We start from the raw sequence: 22,952 nt of genomic DNA, 5'->3' as shown, positions 1-22,952 counted from the left end.
ATAATAATAATAATAATAATAATAATAATAATAATAATAATAATAATAATAATAATCATACTAATAATCATCATCGCTTCAAATGTCTTCAATTAGTATGGATTTTACGCGATGTCAAGGGGAGGGAATTATACCCCGCAGGAGTCTTTTAATGTTCCGAAAAATCAACCACACAGACGTGTCACATTTAAATACCCTCAAATGACACCAACCTCAGCCGGGATCGATCCCGCTGTCTTGGAAACACAACAACGACAACGGCTATGCGACTGCGCCACTGAAAATGACATGAGATTTGCAAATGTAACATATCTGCAATATCTAAGAAAACCGAATGTCAGTTCAAGAACTAAACACTAGTTTCTCAGTACGTCAGCCTCAGTACGTTCTTCGCTGTTTTTGCGATACCTAACTCTAAAACCAAGCTTTCAGTTTTACGAGACTGTTGATGACAAGATCATAAACAACGAGACCTCCAATGTTAAGGGGAAAAATTCTACAAGCTTTGGCTTGGATTTTAACTGCAGAAGACCTGGTGAAAAAACAGTGAACATGTCCCCCAGTTATCCCACCATATCAATTTCTATGAGGGACAGTAAAAGAGCACGAGAGATTTTGCCGCTATTACCATGACACCAGCTGTTCAACCAAGAAAGAATAAGGAAACTAACTGGAAGAAGCGTTGCTTCGATGTCTGAGAGAATTTTACTTGTATAAATTTGTTCATATAATATATATATTACAATTTGTTTTACGTCGCATCGACACAGATAGATCTTATGACGAGGAGAGAATACGAAATGCCTAGAAGTGGGAAGGAAGCGGCCGTGGCCTTAATTAAATTAAGGTACATCCCCAGCATTTGCCTGGTGTGAAACTGGGAAACCACGGAAAACCATTTTCAGGGCTGCCGACAGTGGGGTTTGAACCCACTATCTTCCGGATGCGAGCTCATAGCTGCGCGCTCCTAACCGCACGGCCAACTCGCCCGGTAGAATTGGGAAGTAACTGAGTAAAAGTAATCGAATTGCTTGTAACGATTATATTCTTACTAAATTTTTACTTGTAATCGTGGAAAGGATGGTAAATAAACTCCATTATCATAAAGCAGCAGGAATAGATGAAATCAGACCAGAAATGGTGAAGTATAAGGGGACGGCAGGGATGAAATGGCTTCATAGATTAGTAAGATTAGCATGGAGTGTTGGTAAGGTACCTTCAGATTGGACAAAAGCAGTAATTGCACCTATCTATAAGCAAGGGAACAAGGAAGGATTGCAAAAATACTATCGAGGTATCACATTGATTAGTATACCAGGCAAAGTATTCACTGGCATCTTGGAAGGTAGGGTGCGATCAGTCATTGAGAGGAAGTTGGATGAAAACCAGTGTGGTTTCAGACCACCGAGAGGCTGTCAGGATCAGATTTTCAGTATGCGCCAGGTAATTGAAAAATGCTACGAGAGGAATAGGCAGTTGTGTTTATGTTTCGTAGATCTAGAGAAAGCATATGACACGGTACCGAGGGAAAAGATGTTCACTATATTGCGGGACTATGGAATTAAAGGTAGATTATTAAAATCAATCAAAGGCATTTATGTTGACAATTGGGCTTCAGTAAGAATTGATGGTAGAATGAGTTCTTGGTTCAGGGTACTTACAGGGGTTAGACAAGGCTGTAATATTTCACCTACCGAGCTCGATAGCTGCAGTCGCTTAAGTGCGGCCAGTATCCAGTATTCGGGAGATAGTAGGTTCGAACCCCACTGTCGGCAGCCCTGAATATGGTTTTCCGTGGTTTCCCATTTTCACACCAGGCAAATGCTGGGGCTGTACCTTAATTAAGGCCACGGCCGCTTCCTTCCCACTCCCAGTCCTTCCCTGTCCCATCGTCGCCATAAGACCTATGTGTGTCGGTGCGACGTAAAGCAACTAGCAAAAAAAAAAATCACCTTTGCTGTTCGTAGTTTACATGGATCATCTGCTGAAAAGTATAAAATGGCAGGGAGGGATTCAGTTAGGTGGAAATGTAGTAAGCAGTCTGGCCTATGCTGACGACTTGGTCTTAATGGCAGATTGTGCCGAAAGCCTGCAGTCTAATATCTTGGAACTTGAAAATAGGTGTAATGAGTATGGTATGGAAATCAGCCTCTCGAAGACTAAATTGATGTTAGTAGGTAAGAAATTCAACAGAACTGGATGCCAGATTGGTGATACAAAGCTAGAACAGGTCGATAATTTCAAGTATTTAGGTTGTGTGTTCTCCCAGGATGGTAATATAGTAAGTGAGATTGAACCAAGGTGTCGTAAAGCTAATGCAGTGAGCTCGCAGTTGCGATCCTCCTGTAAGAAGAAAGTCAGCTCCCAAACGAAACTATCTTTACATCGGTCTGTTTTCAGACCAACTTTGCTTCACGGGAGCGAAATCTGGGTGGACTCAGGATATCTTATTCAAAAGTTAGAAGTAACAGACATGAAAGTAGCAAGAATGATCGCTGGTACAAACAGTTGGGAACAATGGCAGGAGGGTACTCGGAATGAGGAGATAAAGGCTAATTTAGGAATGAACTCGATGGATGAAGCTGTACGCATAAACCGGCTTCGGTGGTGCGATGATGTGAGGCGAATGGAGGAGGATAGGTTACCTAGGAGAATAATTGACTCTGTTGTGGAGGGTAAGAGAAGTAGAGGTAGACCAGGACGACGATGGTTAGACTCAGTTTCTAACGATTTAAAGATAAGAGGTATAGAACTAAAAGAGGCCACAACACTAGTTGCAAATGGAGCATTGTGGCGACGTTTAGTAAATTCACAGAGGCTTGCAGACTGAACGCTGAAAGGCATAACAGTCTATAATGATAATGTATGTATGTATCTCCTTACTTCTGGAGATAAAATTATAATCATTACATTCTAGTTATTGATACACATCGCACGGAAGCACAAATGTGAAAAAAGTTCTACAGCGACAGCTGCTTCACTAGTTCTGGATGAGGTACTTTCTTACCTCTCCAGTACCGGTACTTCCAAAGACATTCCAAAGAAGTCCTTGAAATTAAACACATGTATTCCTTCAAGTGCCCTGCACAGCGTCCTTTCAGTAAATGCAAAGATGTACTTTCCCCCTTAAAACGTCGAAGATTAGTGATGAGAATTTTAAGAACCAATGAACTTATCTGGAAAGTAAATGGAAACTCATTTCAAACGCTAAAAGTCATTAACTAAAGTAAAAAAGACGGGGAAAAGACCTTTCGAAAAGTCTAAGGTATCATATTTCGTCTCACCTAGTGATGATAGCCACTTAACGCCTCTATGCTAAAAACACCCACACAAAATGAAGTAATATATTCCTTTTCCTTGCAAACTTTTGTATTATTCCAGCCCCAAGCGAAAAAAAAAATCAGTGATTTCCTTAAGACTAACATTCTGTAAAGTAATTATAACAGTAATTTTACTGATTACTTTTGAAAAAGTAATTTGTAATCGTAATTGAGTAAAATATTTCTCAAGTAACTGTAATAGAGTCCAATTACTTTTTTCTTGTTCTCTTCTCATCACTAATTATGAAATAGTAATATTCGGCATTGCACGAGTCTACATTGAAAGAACTAACCGTTCACACAATTTTTATTCCTTTCAAAAATTCAGAAGTAATCATTACCATTATGAAAAATACTTACAAGCACCCACAGTTCGCCAATGCCGTCACTTCTCTCAAACCCGCACCACGGAATATTACTCCAAGTGGGCATTCCTGGTGGAGTATGACGAGGTAAAGTTCCGTTCATGAGAATGGCACACTCAAACTGAAACCAGCTGTGGTCGTGGGTAAATTACTAAGCTTTTCACATCCACCCCAGTGTACCACTGTTCATTAACTGCATTAAAGAATAAATCCAGTATAAAATGCACCAAACAATCGCACACATCTCACACACAAATTAAAATCCAAAACAGTAGTAATATTCCTCACTAAAGGATGAAGAACATGACAACAAAGCAGAAGCGAGTTTGTCAGTAAAGCGCAACTATTTTATAACTTTTAACAGGATGAAATTCCACACCCTACTATGCAACAAAATGGTGGAGTATACTTCAAATGTCGCAACTAACAGAACTAGACTCCTTCAATCCGTGCGTATCCAAGAGCATAGGACCAAGTTTAAAAAGAATCCTCTTGACCGCAGATACGACACAGAAGACAGTCTGGCCTGGGCCTAGATTCAACTAACCTTGTATCTCTTGCCCTCCTCCACCTCATGTCCTTGGCAAAGGTGAGGCCAATGAAAACATGCGATTAGAATACGTACGAAAGAGCAATACTAACCAGCTACGTGAATTTCAAACGGTTTATTTATACAACTATATAAAATATTAACGCATGGTAGAATCTGTGATGGTGAGAAAATTCTATTATTTTCCACAACAAGGGACTAATTCTGCAACCAACATTTTATTTTTCGGATTTCTTTGCACTGACAGTATACGGCACCAATGGCACAGATGCAAGCTCTTATAGAAATGTCTTTAACTTCCTTTAAACAACCACAATTGTAACACATGTTCTATTGTAATAAGTTTGCAAATACAATGAGATATGCAAATGTTTTGATATCAAAACAAAGAAAACAACTTTGGCTACTTTACAAAACTGCTGCATGAAAAATATTGCAATGACATAACAGAAACTAAAATGCATGCAGCAAATACAAGCCTAAAGAAATAAGATATTGTAAAGACACAGTTTTCTTTATGATGTACTTAACATGATATTCAACGGAACAAGCGCTGTAGTCAATGAACTTTGAAGCCAGAAACAATGCAATAAAATATAAATTACGTTGTTAAAGAAAAATTCTTCCCCTCCAATTCGTTTAGCGATATTCACTAACCAAGATGCTCCGTTGCTACGAACCAACTGCTAACGTCTAGAAGTACTTTTAACGCACTGAAAAATTTAAGAATATCACTATGCCACGTGGCATCATCAGGCTAGAAATGGTTAACAACTAGCATAGTCCTGATTCGTGACTAATCGTTCCCACACACGTGACGACATAAACTTAACACACTCTAATCATACGGACAAGGAACCTACCAATATCATGTTATCACTATGATAGTAATAAAGAAAATCACAGCCAGTGAGATTGAACATGACCGTGTTAGCCCTGCACTTTCCTTATGCTCTCAATGCTCCATCAATATGCTATCGGAATAGCTTCCGGAAATACTTCGTCACGTAGAGTGATTCTGAATGCTACACCAGGCCTTCTACTGAATGTAACGATCTACGCCGGAAGTCAAACCCTATCTTGAATATGTCAAGACATTTAATACCCCAAAAATGTACCACACAGCAGATAACCACGAACAATGGCCTTCTGAGAAAAGTGACGCCAATGCCTTGTAATTAGCAACCATATCAAACCCTCCGCACACGCAACATTATCGTCCACGTCCAATGATGATGTAATACGCTACAAGGATAGCAATATCGGCTTTTGAATATCAAGGAACACATGAATGAGGGCGCTTACCAAATGCATGTCTTTTGGCAGCAAACCTAACATTGCGTTTGACCAAATAAAAATTTCCAGGACTTTATTTCTAAACATTAGTTGTTGGTGTTCCATGTCAGGAGTTGGAGATTTTATTGTCAACGCTCCGTTCGTGAAGTATATCTGATAACGTGCGTGAGGGCTGCGTGTACTTCTGTGTGCATTTGCTTTAATTTTTACTACAACTGTGGATGAAGCGGTTATAGGCAATGTAAGATACTATTCATGACACAAAGAGTACAAGCACGATCAAACGGAAGTTAACACACTATCACAGAGATCTCTTTGCTAGTTAATACACAGAGGTTTATCTACACTTTGTCAATAAGAGCGCCCTAATATGACCTCAGATTTTAAATGACAACATTGGCTACACATTGTCCTACACGCTGCTTGTCGCTTTCTTTATGTAATAGAACTACTCAAGTTTACTGGACAATAAAGAGTAAGACAAGACATATTTCATAACGAAAGACATAGGCCTAGCACCGGACAAGGCACACAAAGTTTCACACTGATTCTTCCGTACAAGAGTTCGCTCAGTTTGTGTTACGATACCAGGATGTTCGAGAGCGAGATAATTAATTTCCCTTATCAGTTCGTAAGTTGGAAATCGAGCCCAGGCCACGAGACTGGGAAGCTATTATGCTAACCCTCAGACTACGGCGATGGACACGCTCTAAATAAGCGGGAAATCAAACAACCGCGCGCATCTCTCTTGTGTGTTGCAGGTTCCTTGGCTGAATAGTCAGCGTACTGGTCTTCGGTTCAGAGGGCCTCCGGTTCGGTTCACGGCCGGGCACGGGATTTCCTCTGGTTTGGGAACTGGATGTGTGTGTGTGTTTGTCTTCATACACTTCTCTCCATATGCATACAAGTTACCGAACCACTAACCATCACAGAAATACGCAACAGTGAATACATCCTTCCACGTATGGTTGGCGTTAGGAAGGGATCCAGCCGCAAAACTGGGCCAATTCCATATCAAGTTATGACTCCAGTACATTCAAAAACAGCCAAGAAGAAGAATCTCCCTTATGTGTAGACTCCCCTGGTAGAATCAGTGTATTTAGTGTGTTGGAAATTTCTGTGTGATAACCTGTGTCAATGTAGTGACTGCAGAGAGACAGCGAGGGAGAGAGAGAGAGAAAAAGAGAGAGAATGTGTGTGTCATTAACAGGGTTATTATTCAGAAAAAACGGAGGTACATATGTTAGATTCCATCCTGAAATTGTTAATGAGCTGCAGTGGGGAACCACGACTTCTAGGATGACCGAGAAAGGGATTTTAGCCTGGTTCTCTACTCGTTTACGTTGCCCGTGTTGAATGAACTTCATTTCAGTCCTTCAAACCAGCGTCAACCAAGCAGAAAGCTGGATAACAGCGGCAGAATATTTGCTCCAATAATGAACAATCTGTTCAATTTTGGGAATAAAAACAAGGTATAAAATCAAGTTACAAGTTGATATTTCCTATCGTGTATAATTAGCAGTGTGGAGAACCGGCGATGTAGCTATACCGTCCGATAAATTACTCTATGAGTATGCATGCGCCTTGGTGGTCGACAAATAACTGCATCATTTAGATGCTCCCCGCATTGTATTTTCATCACAGAGAGAACACACACAGTGCAGGATAATTAAACTGAAAGTCACAGCACGCGCCTGATGGCACACAACGAACGCTGCAAATATACCACCATTTAACTTTAGTGACTAAACGTTTCGCTTTGCTGAATAACAAGTAGGCCAAATGAACCACCCCTGAGTTTAGTCAAGGATATAGTTATCAGAATCACTGCGTATGTACAATACGTGGCTCTGTTATTCGTACAGGCTTCAATTTCTTATCAAGTCTCGTATATACACATTAACGATTGAAAAACTGAAATAAAACGTACATTACGGGTAGAAACATGGTTTGTCAATGATAATTCGTTAGTCAAAACCATACTTATTTACATTCAGGCAAGAAGATTTGATATTAACGTGCTGGCATCGACAAACGGGTGTATCAGTTGCATTCGTGCACATAGACAGGATGATGCGCACCGTTTGTTTGCGATGCACGGAAAAGTCTCAGTGACGGCATACGACTTGTAAAGTTCCTTAGTCTCCTTCCTAGTGCATATGTGGTGGTGGACTTGGGTAGGAGTGCAGAGTTAAATACGGAGCTGAAGAACACTACTGGCACTTAAAAAAAACTTCTCTTATGAAAGATTGGACAGCTGGTCATTAGAACACATTCTACGGTGCAATATGTGGTTGATAAATTTAAATACAAAGGCACTATTAAGAATAGCCAAAGAAATCCAGAATAAAGTGTTTAACTTAAAAGGAAGAACCGTTTGTTTTCAGCTGATAAAATCAGATTCCAAATGAAGAGTACCAGTATTGAGGTAATTCACGGAGGAACAAACAGGAAAGATGATCAGCAAATCCACCATCCGTCGGAACCTGTATCGGCATGGGTAGTGTGGAAGAATCCCTCGGAAAAGGCCATATGTAAGTAGAAAAACCGACGGCTTAGACTGACATTCGCTAAGGAGCATATAAATAAGGAGAACGAATTCTGGAATTATGTTACCGGGTCTGATGAGATAAAAATAAACCTTTTCGGTTCACATGGCATCCTACGAATATGGAGAAAAATTGGCACGGACAATCATGTGGCAAATACACTCCCAACTGTAAAATATAGTGGTGGGTCCGTAATGCTTTGGGGCTGTATGTCAGCTAGGGGTGTGGGTAACATACATTTTATTGGCGGAATAATGAACGAGAAGGGCTATAATGCAATTCTGAGGACAAACGTGAAGCAGAATGCCGAAGAAATGGGTTGCCACCTGTTTATATGTCCCAGCGTGATAATGACCCAAAACACACTGCTGACATTATTAAGACACGCTTGATCTGGAACATTCCTAAGCAGCTTAAAACACATCGAACATATTTGGGCTACGTTGAAGAGGAATATCCGTAGGTAACGTGTGCGTACGAAGGAGGAACTTAAACGTGTGATTCATCAGGAATGGCAGAAAATCAGCCCGTACATGTGCAAGAAATTAGTGTATTCTATGCGGCGACGATGTCAGGCAGTTAAAAAGGCTGGGGGACATTCCACTAGATACTAACATGTTCCGGGAACCCTTTATTTTTGTTTATTTCAAGTGTTCAATTTGCTTCTACGAATAGGAAAGATAGATTATGGGCGCGATTTTCTTTATTAGAAGCTGTATGTTTTGTTAACAAGATTGCAAACAGATATAGTAGATATATGTTATGTGAAGGCTTTGTTGAATATACCGGGTGGTACAGCTGCCCCTATTCACGCAGTTTTATGCAACCCGCAGATTATAGTCGAACCTAAAAATATTGACCTTGACTACTCACTACAATGTCTGCTCTTACAACGCTTTCCATAATTCGTTTATTCGTGTCAAGCAAATCAGCATTAATGATAAAATACCGATTGATGGTAAAGAATCGTGAAAATTATGTGTCGCAGAAACGTCCTGTACAGAGAATATTATTGGTGAATGACTAGAAGTAGCAGCAACACAACAGCGCTAAACAGCAACCCGTGATAGCCGAGCTTGCTAAAAGTTAGAGGAGAGTACCGGTGTTCGTTAGTAGGCGGTTCGAGTCCTGTGTACGACGAATATTTTTATTGCGTTGTTGATGTTCGTGAGAGTCGTGTTGTTGACGACAAATCTAAATCATGATCAGTTCTCATATTCCAGGTACTCAGCTATGTTTGTTTTTTAAGGAGCTCTTAAAAGAGCTATTTGCAATAAAGTGAGATTGTACCGACAGCGGTGCGATGGGCTTATGCATGGTCATTCGATTAATGAAGCAAATGTTCAAAATGACCACCTGCTTCGTTAATGCACATCTGAGCACGGTGGAGGAGAGACATTCTTGCTTGCTGCAACATATGTGGTGGAATCTGCCTGCAGGCTTCCGTGATGAGCCGCCGTAAATGATTCGGGCTCTCAGGCTCCTGCTCATAGACTCTTTCCTTTAAATAACCCCAGAGGAAAAAGTCGAGTGGAGTAAGGTCAGGTGATCTAGCTGGCCATGTGACCGGACCCCCTCGTCCAATCCATCGTCCAGGATATGTCCTATGCAACTGGTTCCGTACTGCCAACGACCAGTGTGGGGGAGCTCCATCCTGCTGGAACCACATCCGTAACCGTGTCATAAGTGGCACATCCTCCAATAAGAGTGGGAGGTACTCACGACGAAACTCTAGATAGCGTCGTCCCGTGAGGTTTCCTTCGAAGAAATATGGTCCAATTATCTTGTCACCTAGTATCCCGCACCACACGTTGACGCCCCATTGTACCTGAAATCGAGCTCCCCTGATCCAGTGAGGATTTTCAACGCTCCAGTAATGGAAGTTGTGACGATTAACAGTTCCGTTGTTGTGAAATCTGGATTCATCACTACAGAGAATGTCCATTAAGAAATTCGCATCAGCTTCAACTCTTTGTAATATCCATTGCGAAAATTCTATCCGTTTTGGAAAGTCATCTCCGTGAAGTTCCTGGTGCAGCTGTTGATGGAAAGGGTGGAATTTATGGCGGTGCAATATTCGCAGTACAGATACATGACTGATGTTCAGTTCATTTCCTATGGCCCGTGAGCTTGTGTGCGGGTTGTATGCAATTGCATTTTGAACAGTTTCGTCGTTATTTCCAGACGTCACTGGAGCATCCCGAACGGGGGGTAATGTATGAAATGACCCCGTTGCACGCAATCGTCTTTCAACACGTCGAAATGTATCTGCAGTTGGCAGCCTTCGTCCAGGAAATCGTTCTTCATACAAGCGTCTGGCTTCCCGTGCATTTTGCCTTGCTTCTCCATAAAGTAGTACCATATTCACATAATCATCCCGTGAATACATAATGTTTGCTTTCGTGCTAACCGTACAGTACGTGCTCACACGTTGCTGCTAGGATTACGATATGCTGTTTCATGTGCCCTACGTATGAAGAGTAGACCGCTGTTAGTTGGTCTTCGAGTCGTACGTGCGCAGTTGGTTGGATGAATGGGTGGGTCAGAATGTTGACAACACGTGCACTGCGCTTCATTCCCTGTAGTCGTTTGTCATATGGAAGTCGCATGTTATTATTCCTTTCGTATGTATGCTTTCTTTGTAAAGGTGGCAAATTACTTTTGAGACTTAAGAACGTTAAATATTTATTACGAATGGCCTTACAAGTATAATATAAAAATAAAATTGAAAAGCTCGTAACTAGATTCGAACTCTAAATGCCTGCTAACATATCGTATGCTCGCTGCGATTGGTGCCATGTAGCCACTGCAGGAGACAAAGAATTGGTCTCGTAGCTCTGTACTAATGGAATTACCTAGGCTATCGCTTCGATACTGATCGTTGATGTTAAAAGTTCTGAACTCGAATGTGCAAACACCACAGTGAACTAAAGAATCGCGTCTCTCTTACGCCCAGATAGTTGCAACCATTTTCTACGCGTTACTTGGTTGAATGAGTCCAGCGTTATGTTTCAGGTGGTATTCACAATCGGTGCGTATGTGGCGATATTTATGATACCTGTTTATCATAACTTCCGTAGAAGAATATCGGAGACTTCAGAAAGGTCTTCGTAAACGATGCCTAGGCGAATACGAAATGACATTAAAAAATGCATGACTCAAGAATGGTTGGAACCCTTCCTGCTTCAAGTAACCTATCGAGGTACGTCTTCCATACGTAATTCCGCGCAGCTATTTGCAACGTACAAGCGCCATCCTTGTAACTCTGTATTCACGAGGAGAGCGCAAGTTCCCGCTTCGACAAGTTACTGTTGAGTTACAGCCTTATGGTCCCGTTTTATGCCTTTTTTGATCGCTCTAACGGTAGTAATTACATGGCGTAATCTATCACATCTGCTGTACAGCATTTGCGTGCCACAGATTATAAACTACAGTGCAAAACACGTTTCTATCAATTTCGATGTGATGAGACTGTACAAAATGGTGGTGTATTGACATGTCTGTAATTGGTCTTACCCTATCACGTTTTCTATGATACCACGACCGCCCTTTCTATCAAAAGAAAATGGCCTCTTGGACCAATCAGGTACGCAATTCTCTACCGACAGCTATAGGCGTGTTTATGGTTTGTACAGTATAGTAACATTTCGTAAAAATTAGTAGAGTATTGGACACCGCTCTACATAAAATGGTACAGTGTTTTTGAGATGGACCTCACTTACTGCCTCTTGTACCATTTTTCCATTGTGCGGAGAAGTCTCCATCGGGTTAACTGCACATAACATTGCTGTAAGGTGTTGCGCAAGATGGGACTAAGAGGCATTTACATCCTAGCTGGTTGCATATATTCGGGAAAAAATAGGGGCAGCTGTACCACCCGGTATATTCAGTGAAAAACATCCTTTTCAGTTTATTATTTTCTGACAGTGCGTTGAGGTACTAAAGCAAACAGCCCGTACGAATAGAATAGGTTCATACTGTATGTTCCTGGTATGGGGTCCGTGATGAAGTGAGATGTTTTTAAAGACCGGATACCTTTCCTGTCGCTAATCTTAGTTAAGGAGCTAATGAAGATGAAATGAAAGTGAATGGCATTGGGTAAGGAGGGGGCGTGGGGGAGGAATCAGCTAAGGCCTATGAATAAGAACTGTCCCGGCATTTGCCTGGAAGTGAAAATGAGAAACCACAGAAAACCATTCTCAGGACAGCCGACGGTAGTATTCGAAATAGTAATGGGATAATCGAATACTTCTAATAATCGAATAACCTCCACCCGATTATTTCAATAATCGAATAAAATAGTCGAATGCGTTTCCAATATCATTCAGTCGTAGTGATGGCATAATCGGATACTTTTAATATTCGAATAATCTTCATTCGATAATTTAAATAACTAAAAGTAAACTCGTGTCCTCATCCCGAGGTGGTGCAGCTCTTTTCAGACACACCCCCATTGGAGGTGAGCTGCATGTACCATTTCAACCACATACCAGCCCTCCTGCCATTCTTAAATTTCTGGCAGTACCGGGAATCGAACCCGGGCCCCCGAGGACGGCAGCTAATAACACTAACCGTTACGCTACGGAGGCGGACATTTAAATAACTGAACAAATAATATAATAAAATAATTGAAAGCGTTTCAAAAATAATTCAGTTGTATCATGTAGTATAATTGGATGCGTCATGAATATTTTTTTTCGGTTTAAGTGTGTCGGATGGAAAATCGATTGAAATAAGCGAATAGATGAACTCTTACAAAAAATAGAAATACGCCTTTTTTCCAAACATATATCCATACGTTGAATTTAATGGGAGAACTGTCTTAAGAACATCTGTAAAAAGAAGTTCCTTACTTACGTAAAGGCCGTCTTCTGGCCACACAATGGAACTAAGCCCAGTACTACAATTGACAATTTCTTTTAACTAGCAGCAGGCAATATAGGCTACCTACTTTAATTTTTTGCCGCCCGGGTCCATGGATAAATGGTTAGCATGCTGGCCTTTGATCCAAGGGGTCCCGGATTCGATTTCCGTTCGGGTTGGGGATTTTAACTTCCATTAGTTAATTCATATGGCTCTGGGACTGGGTGTTTGTGCCATCTTCAACCTCAGACTTCATATTAGGTGGGGCCCCATTTTCAAATGTTCCTTAATAAGTTTAAGGAGTGGTGAAGTTATATTACACGCGCGTGCTGGGTCTTTGTCTTACCTTTATAGTAAATATTTGCCGTATTTATTGATTTTTATACCTATACGTGTTAATATTTTGATCAGAAACATACTGTAAGTTTCATTCCGCTGGAGGTTTTATTAACTTTCCTGTGCGTGTATAGTTTAAAAGTTCCCATGTATGTCATAGCGGAGTTACGGTGTATGTCAAGCTAACGTTCTGATCCTGAAGTTGTTTGTACAGCGGTATTTATATTTAGTTCCTCTTTTCTGTTATACAACAGATGTGTGATAAATTGATATTTTTCGGTTGCAATAATTGGTTACCTATCTTCGGTACAGTTGAATGAAATTCAAGTGTTTTTCCATATATACAAAATCTTAAAGTGTATTTTTTAAATGTTTTAAGATTCTTTTTTACATAAGTGTGTGTGTGTCTTGTTTTCTTATTTTGTATAGGCCGGCATTTGTATTTTCTCATTAATACCATCAACCGCTTTCATACAGAAGTGCATTTGCTGTCATGTGTTTTATATTTCAACCAGTCATAGTTTAACATTTGTCTTGTAGGTGCTATCATGTGTTATATATTGCTATTCGATAAGTTGCATTTTGCTCAATTGATTTGTTGGCTGATGAAATGAAATGTCGTATGGCTTTTAGTGCCGGGATATCCCAGAACGGGTTCGGCTCGCCAGGTGCAGGTCTTTCTATTGACTCCCGTAGGCGACCTGCGTCGTGATGAGGATGAAATGATGATGAAGACAACACATACACCCAGCCCCCGTGCCGTACGAATTAACCAATTAAGGTTAAAATCCCCGACCCGGCCGGGAATCGAACCCGGGACCCTCTGTACCGAAGGCCAGTACGCTGACCGTTCAGCCAACGAGTCGGACTGTTGGCTGATGATGACGCGCAATGAGCGTCGAAACTAGTACCAACCTTCTTTAAACGTTAAAACTCTATGGAAAGAGAATGCAGAGTGCAAATTTCTGGAGGGAATGATTGGGATAGTGAGTGGCATTTTTTATTTACTCGGAGCAGATTTAAACGTATTAGAGCTATGATAGTGAGTGGCTGTGAAAAGCTGTCCATGGTATGTTGTTTTTAAACGTAAAATAATATCGAGAGTTTACACCAGGAACATTGGAGTTAATCTGAAATTTTACAATTATTATCAAAGTCACTGTTACTTATGATTTAAAAAGGAAAATCATTGAACACAAATTTCACCTGATAGTCAAACAGCCCAAAAAGAATGATTCGGTATATAACTCTGATATCCGTGTTAGTGATGTGCTTGAGCCCAGCTCGAGCTGCTCGAAAAGATGACGTCAGAGTTCGAACAAGTTCGAGCTTTGCTCGACCTCTTGTGCACGCCGCAACCTAGCGGCTTGCTCTTACTAACACCCAGAAAACTTGAGAAGGACGTGTAAGAGTATTATGCTGGACAGTACCGGTTCGTCCTCTGTTTACTGTTACTTCCGTGTCTTGTCTACATAATATAATTTCGACCCATATCTGTATTTGGAGACAGAATTTGTGTTTGTGCGATGATTCGTTACAAATACCTCCATCAGAATAGGTTAAACCAATTGTATACTAAAATGTGTTGCTTAGGCCGTATAAATACAGTAAAAGGAAACCATTACACGTTACATTCATTTTGTTCCGTATTGAACTGGGATTACAGTAAAATGAAAATGTTAAAGGTCCACCTTTTCAATACCGTGAATATTTATTGATGTGAATATATATCACATAACGTTTAAAGAAGGTTGGTACTAGTTTCGACGCTACTAAGGTATTTCTCGTATGTTCTCGTATGGTCTACTACACCACGGTGACTGTTGCCTCCTGTTTATCAGAAAGCTTACATGGTGTAAAACTACAACCCGCTTCACAAACTCACACACGTTTTCTATCAGTATGCCATCGCTTTTAGCGATAATTTCATAACCAATCGAAAGCTTATACTTGGCACGTACATTTTACATAACCGTATGACAGTTTGTTGTATTGTGCAAATACCTGTCGCATACATGTTTTTGCGAAAGTCGTACAGTGATGACGCAGTAAGTGTTTTAAGGGCGACTGTAGCTTGGTATACGGCAAAGGAAAATCGACCATCCCCCCACTGACGTTCAATGGGATGTCTAAAAGCAGAAACGTCAGGCACAGCGGACTCACGCGGTATACTCGTGAATTTGAATTCGAGCATTTGTGTGTTCTGGTGTCCCACCTCTCAAGTGCCTCATTTCTGTCCGGCGATTTCTTGAATTTTTGGATAGCTACAATGGTTCTCTTTTCAATAAATATAACTGCCATAAATATACACCTCAACAAAAGTTGGTATACAGCCGAAGGTATTATTCTCTGAGATATTCCATGCCGCAATGACAAAGGTATGTTGTTAATTGGACTATCACAACCCTGAAATTCGACAGTGTTTACTACAGACATTTTTTCTGCTCGTAGACTATAACGTGAACTTACCCTGAGTGCAGTAGCAGATGGTGTATTGTCCCATATCACCAAACGTTGGTCAGTTTTTGTTCAGCCTTGCAGTGACACGCCACCGAGACGAATACAACCGTTTGACAGAATTCAGATAGTGGCTTAACTTTCGGCAGGCCATAAGCAGCAAGAAGTTGCCGACCGGTTAAATATCACACAAAACAGCGTACCAAAGGTGTGGAGAAAAAAGGGACAGACAGGAAATTTGACCGATAGGCCTCGCTCTGGCTGCGCTCATGTTAAAACACCAGCCCAGAATTGGTATCTCCAAGTGTTGGCACGCTGACGTCCAACATCAACTGCCAGGGCTCTTAGGAATGTCCTCTGCAGAGTAACAGGGGTTTGTGTCGCAGACCAAACAGCGCGCGGAAGGCTGCATAAGGTTGTTCTTCGGACCAGAAGGCAAATGAGAAACACTGCACTGAGCCAACGAAACAGAACGTATCCAAGGATCTGGGTCCTTGCTCATCAACACTAGACCATTGCAGAATGGGGTAATGTCATGTTTACCGATGAGACCAGGATTGGTTTGAGACCTGACACCCGACGTACAAAATGTGGTGAATCTCTGGGCAACGTCAACAATATAGGCATGTCCAGGAAGTCATCCATATGCTGGCGGAAGTGTTATGTTCTGGGCAGGAATAATGCTGGGACGGCGCACCCCTCTCATTCCCTTCCAAGGCACTACAACCATTCTTGTGGACCTCCCGGAACTGCATTCGACGATCATTTCATCCTAGCAGATGACAATGCAAAACCTCACCATCATGGGACAGTGTTGCGGTATCTCCAAAGACACAACATCTCTCGAATGGATTGACGTGCACAGTCTCCAAACATGAATGGAATTAAGCATGCATGGAATATGCTGAAAGTGGCAATTTTTGAGAGTTTATTGATCGATCTTCCCCATGGCTCTTACACGTCTGCTGATTGTTTCTCGTGACACACTTACTGCTTGTGCCAATTGCTGCTAAGTTTGACTTACGTCATCATCCACTAACGCCTGCACAGGCTCGTTTTCGCACTTTTGTGTTCTACCAAAGCGCGCAATTTTTTTCACATTGAAATCACCACATTTAAATTGTCGAAACCAGGCCTCACATGTTCTAATCTTCAGGAACTTAATGAAGCTGCAACAGAGGAGTTGGAGTGTTTGCCCCAAGACAAACTGGATGACCTCATTTGAAGGATGCAACACAGTGTGGAAGAACTCATCCGTATGCGGGGTGGTCATACCCATAACGATTGCTAGCACCGTGCGGTGAAGAGAGTTTTAAAGTGTTGTTGTCTGAACTTCCCACGTGAGAGTGCCACCATAGACATGTTGCTGCAGTAGATTATAAATCTCCCGTGCAATGCGCCGTCGATGTACCAAGTGTATGCATAAGTTTTTGCCGGTTTTGTGGTAAAGAAAACACGTAATTTTCAAGGGAAATTCATTTTTTGTTTATTGAAAATATTGGTCTTCGGCTTCTACACACTTCGCCCATCTTTCAGTTAAGTTATGAATACCATGCCAGAAAAACTACTTGTCTTGTGCGGCAAACCATTCGCCGAGCCATTTACCAACTTCCTCAAAATTGCTGAATACTGCTCTGCGAGCGCGTGCTCCATTGATGCGAAGAGGTGATAGTCAGATGGCGCCAGGTTGGGGCAAAACGGCGGGTGCAGAATGATGTCCCATCCAAGCGATTCCAAGGTGTCTTTCACTGGTTTTGCTTTGTGAAACGGCGCATTGTCGTGTAACAAAATCGCATGGCCACGTCTTCTGGCCCATTCCGGTCGTCTTTCGATCAATGCGTGATTTAAATTAATTATTTGTTGGCGATAGTGTTGTGCATTACGGTTTCGCCAGACTCCAAGAGTTCATAATACACAATACCACTCTGGTCCCACCAGACACAAAGCATGGTTTTCTTTCCGAAGAGATTTGGCCTTGGTGTTGACAGCCATAATTTTCTCCGCTACGGGTTTTCAAAATAAATACACTTTTCGTCACCCGTCACAATTCGGTACAGAAATGGTTTTCTTTCGTGGCGTTGAATCAGCATTTCACAAGTAACTTTACGATTTTACATTTGCCGTTCATTAAAACCGTGTGGGACTCATTCATCGAGTGTATTGATCGATCTTCCCCATGGTTCGTAAACGTCTGCTGATTGTTTCTTGTGACACATTTACTGCTTGTGCCAATTGCTGTTGAGTTTGAATTGGGTCATCGTCCAGTAACGCCTGCAATTGTTCGTCTTCGCACTTTTGTGGTCTACCAGAGCGCGCACTTTCTTTCACATTGAAATCACCACGTTTAAATTGTCTGAACCATGTCTCACATCTTCTAATCGATGGAGCGTTTTCACCATATGTTTCTACCAGCAAATGATGACCTTCCACCGTCTTTTTATTTTGATCAAACAAGAAAAGCAATGCGCGCCGCAATGTTCTTTTTCAGGCACAAACGTCGACATGATCACTGAACGATACAACACAGACGCTAGTATTTGGCGGACTCAACTTGTGTGTGTTGGTAGGTTGATGCCAGACGAATAAACTGACGTATGTGTCAAATTCATACGCTGCATACTGTTCGCTGGCGCCATCTCTTAGTGAAACCGGAAAAGACGTATGTATACACCTGGTATGTTCAGGCGTGCTGCTTGCTTGGTAATTATTCGGCATCACCTCATTCAACAGTATCCTATCACGGCATGAGGGATAGAGGTCATTTTCCTAAACACACAATAGTATACAAATATTCCATGCACAACATTCGTTAGCATAGGAACAGACCCATTCCCTGAATCAAACTGCCGAAGCAACAGTCATTGATACAGACAAGACAGGATATCTGCCAGGCATGTGCAGTATCATATAATGACGGTATGGCCCTTAGGTACAGTGTGTTTGGCACATTACGAGTGCAAACATTACAGTCGCGCTCCCCATCTTCACAAGCCAAGTTTTAGGGGTAGCGAGTGATATCAAAATGCTTCTCTTGCTTGTTTGCCCCAGAAAGTGTCGTGACGATTGTCGGGAGGTCCGAAGCCATACGTGTATTATTTGTTTCATGGTCACCCTCTCAATCTAGGCGTCATTTTGACCACTTCTGACGAGATGTGATCATTTTTGCATTCGTTGTGTCGACAGACCTTCGTATTTTACACCCCGGTTCATGGATCAAATAATGAGATATGATAACGGGCGACTTACAGCAAATATCAGTCCCTCGTCTTGTGCCAAGATGTGGACAGTGCTTTGTATCCTTACGCATGGACTGCTGTATTCAGCGATGAATCGCGGTTCTGTACCACCCCGGATGATCATCGTCTGCGACTACGGCGGTGACCTACAGAGAGTTTCCATTCTTCCTATGTTTTGGAGTGGTACAGCGGTGTTACTCCTGGCGTCATGGTGTGGGGAGCCATCGGGTATGACTTCAGGTCACGGTGGGTAGTGATACGTCGAAAACACGACACACTAATGGTTAGAAAATTCATATTTCACATATCTTTACTATACTATTTCTATAGAATATAGATACTGTAGATAAGCACTATTTTATTTCGTGTATAAACACTATTTTGTGTGTGTTGATGATAGTATTTTTCTCTAATACGGTGAAACGAATTCGAAAGAACCGTGAAGCATAATGTCCGAGAGAGTGGGTATTTATACACGCATTCATTACTTTCTCTGAAAAAGACAAAAAAACTTTCTGTACTCCTTTCTAAGACTAAACACTGTATACACTCACAAATAAATCACCCACGAATTCACAGAGTTTGAGCAATTTGTTTGAGTTTGTGAAACTCCACGTAATGAAAATACACATTCGTGATTAATAAAAGGTTCATTCGCTCGCAAGTTAATAATTTAAAAATCCGCATACTGACGAGTACAATGAAAACTGTCCATGATATTTCGGTCAACGGTTTAAACCTCAGTCGCATCTGTCTCATTTTGCTACCCGATTTATAAAAAATGTAACCAACTGTGTGTGTAAAAAATGCGACAACTACATCGCTTGACAAAACGCTGAAGCACCCAGAAGGGGACGAAGAGACGAAATGAAACTTCACGTGATGTTATTTCAGTGATACAAAATCGAGTCAAATTTACTTGGCAGTACGAGCCCACTTATCAGTATGACGTTGTACCCCCTCTGGCCTGGATGCACGCATTGATTCCTTTGAGAAGGGTATCATAAGGTCGTTGTATTCAGTAGCGGCGATTGGGAATAAAAATTGCGGGGGCAAAGGATTTACAGACAACAAACAGTATCCGGGTGGGTTTGCGGGATATAGCCGAGGATGGGGGGAGGGGTGTATATTCATCAAAACTTGAAAAAAGGCCACAAAATGGTAAGTTTATTATGCTCTGTCAGCGAATTTCGACAGAGAGGTAAAGACTGACAGTTTACCAACTTAAATGCGGTAATAATAGTTTTTTGAGATTATGATTCAATACTATACAATAAAACTTTCTCCAAAGGAATAATATTACACCTTTATTAAATTAAAGAAATACGGCGTGATAATACAATTAAAACCATTTAGTATTTGACTATACACTAACAAGAGACCGCCAGAATGACGAATGCACGCGGCAAGGTGGTGAATCGTACCTCAGTGTCTATGACCTTAGAAAAAAAAAAAATATTGCCCTGGTACCCTTCCTTATAGCACAGGCAAAGTCTCCACTATTTGCTGTGGCGCTACACAAATCGGTTAGCCGGGACGAAGGACATTTTGTGCGTATTTCCCCTAATAATTTTAGTAATGATTAAGGAAAATAAAGAAAAGAATTAGCTGATAAGACAACAGCGGTTGTACTAATGGCTTTTGTTAATAACTCTTAGTTTCAGCCGGCTAAAATGTAATAAAAATATAATATTTTCTCCAAGAAGTTGATGATGATTGTTTAAAGGGGTTTAACATCTAAGGTCATCGCCTCTCTCCAGAAAGTAGGGGGCGACTGCCTCCCCCTCGCCCCCCCTAATCGCCGCTACTGGTTGTATTCCCTCCTGAGAAAGCTGGCCAACAACTGTTGTAACTGGTCCTTGATATCCTGGAAAAGGGCACTGGGACGGAGTTGACGTCCAAGCTTATCTGGGTGACATAACGAGCCCATACCCATTTCAAGAAGAAGACGTCCAAGCTGGTCCCACACATGTTCTACCGGGGACAGGCCTGGGTATCTTGCTGGCCATGGGGGTACCTCAACATCACGCAGACCGTTCATAGAGAAACGTTCCGTGTGTGGATGAGCATTGTCCTGTTGAAAAATGGCACTACAATACTGTCGCATGAGAGGAAACACATGACGCAGGAAATCCGTGACGTACCGCTGTGCCATCAGAGTACCCTCAATCAGTACCCGCCGTGACCTGAAGTCATACCCGATGCCTCCCCACACCATGACGCCAGGAGTAACACCGCTGTACCACTCCAAAACATAAGAAGAATGGGAACTCTCCGCAGGTCACCGTCATACTCTCAGACGATGATCATCCGGGGTGGTACAGAACCGCGATTCATCGCTGAACACAATGCGACGCCATTCATCAGCACTCCATGCTCCCTGGTCACAGCACCACTCCAAACGCAGCCGTTTGTGTTGTGGTGCTAACGGCAGTCGACGCATGGGACGGTAATTCCCTAGTCCTGTTGTTGCTGCTACTATCCGACCAATGGTGCCAAGTGCTAAAAACAAAGTTGTTCACAGTGGAGAGAGATAGCAACAGCGCGTTCATTGTCTAGTCTTTTATAGTCGTCCTTCTGTCTCTGTTAGGCTAGCATTAACTATGAAAGAAATTTGTCAATGTTAACTATCAAAGAAATTTGTCAAAGATCTTTTGTAAAATATATGACAGCGCAATGGAGGAATATTTTATAAAAAATCCTTTTATAAAAATGCTTTGATAAAAAGTATGAGAATCGTGCTATCTTTTTGCTAGTTGCTTTACGTCGCACCGACACAGATAGGTCTTATGGTGACGATCGGACAGGGAGGGGCTAGGAGCGGGAAGGAAGCGGCCGTGGCCTTAATTAAGGTACAGCCCCAGCATTTGCCTGGTGTGAAAATGGGAAACCACGGAAAACCATCTTCAGGGCTGCCGACAGTGGGGTTCGAACCCACTATCTCCCGAATACTGGATACTGGGCGCACTTAAGCGACTGCAGCTATCGAGCTCTGTCGTGCTATCTTTTGTAAAAGATCTGACTTGTTTCATCCAAAATCGCGGACCATACGTTCAGCTGGAATGTTGCTACAACAAAACTGCTTATTTCTGAGCACGAAATATACAACACACGACACCAAGAATATAAAAACAGAAATTTAAGCCAGCAAGTGTATTTAAACATAGCGGGGGGGATAAATACTATAGAGGAAGGATGCACAGTTTTGGACCTGAAAAAGAAATTGAATTAATTATGTAGCCAGTATTTGGCTGAAAAACTGAAGTTGAATATAAACTTTACATTATACATTATATTTATTCCAATTCATATAATTTTGATTATTGTAAGCAACTTCTTTGATTGTTCTGATAAGTCACGTGAGATAACCTAAAACTATATAAGTTTTAAACTTGTAGTATGAGCCGGCCCCGTTGTGTAGGAGTAGCGTGCCTGCCTCTTACCCGGAGGCCCCGGGTTCGATTCCCAGCCAGGTCAGGGATTTTTACCTGGACCTGAGGGCTGGTTCGAGGTCCACTCAGCCTACGTCATTAGAATTGAGGAGCTATCTGACGGTGAGATAGCGGCCCCGGTCTCGAAAGCCAAGAATAACGACCGAGAGGATTCGTCGTGTTGACCACACGACACCTCGTAATCTGCAGGCCTTCGGGCTGAGCAGCGGTCACTTGGTAGGCCAAGGCCCTTCAAGGGCTGTAGTGCCATGGGGTTTGGTTTTTTTTAAACTTGTAGTATGAACAACCAGACAGAAGTAGAACTTGGGGTGTACGCTCCTGTGATGGTTTAATTTAAAACATACCAGTACATTTTATGATAATTTTTGTCCTTAATAATATAACTAACAGTAGCCAAACATGCGCATAACTGTCCTTCATACATTTTTTGTAACTATGATAAAATATTTTATGTAGTGTAATGGTGCAATGGCTGTATGTTATAATCTTTTATAAAGGTTAACTTGCACAAACTATTTTACAAAATAT

General features: G+C 41.6%; 1 protein-coding gene across 2 annotated transcripts in view; it reads right to left on the bottom strand.

The window, feature by feature from the left end:
• The window catches only part of IP3K1 (inositol-trisphosphate 3-kinase-like protein), an 803,184-nt gene that overhangs the window by 677,233 nt on the left and 102,999 nt on the right, over positions 1 to 22,952 (bottom strand). The window contains exon 1 of one of the 2 annotated variants that reach the window (XM_067142095.2): positions 3,681 to 3,793. The exons of the other annotated variant lie outside the window; for it this stretch is intronic. Coding sequence (XP_066998196.2) covers positions 3,681 to 3,788 — 108 coding nt within the window. The 5' untranslated portion in view covers positions 3,789 to 3,793. Of the gene's footprint in view, positions 1 to 3,680; positions 3,794 to 22,952 lie in introns of those variants that run through there. 2 annotated transcript variants of the gene reach the window in all.

This window comes from Anabrus simplex, chromosome 2 (genome assembly GCF_040414725.1).
Source record: "Anabrus simplex isolate iqAnaSimp1 chromosome 2, ASM4041472v1, whole genome shotgun sequence".
Classification (NCBI taxonomy): Eukaryota; Metazoa; Arthropoda; class Insecta; order Orthoptera; family Tettigoniidae; genus Anabrus; species Anabrus simplex.
This window is presented reverse-complemented; position numbering and strand designations above follow the sequence as displayed.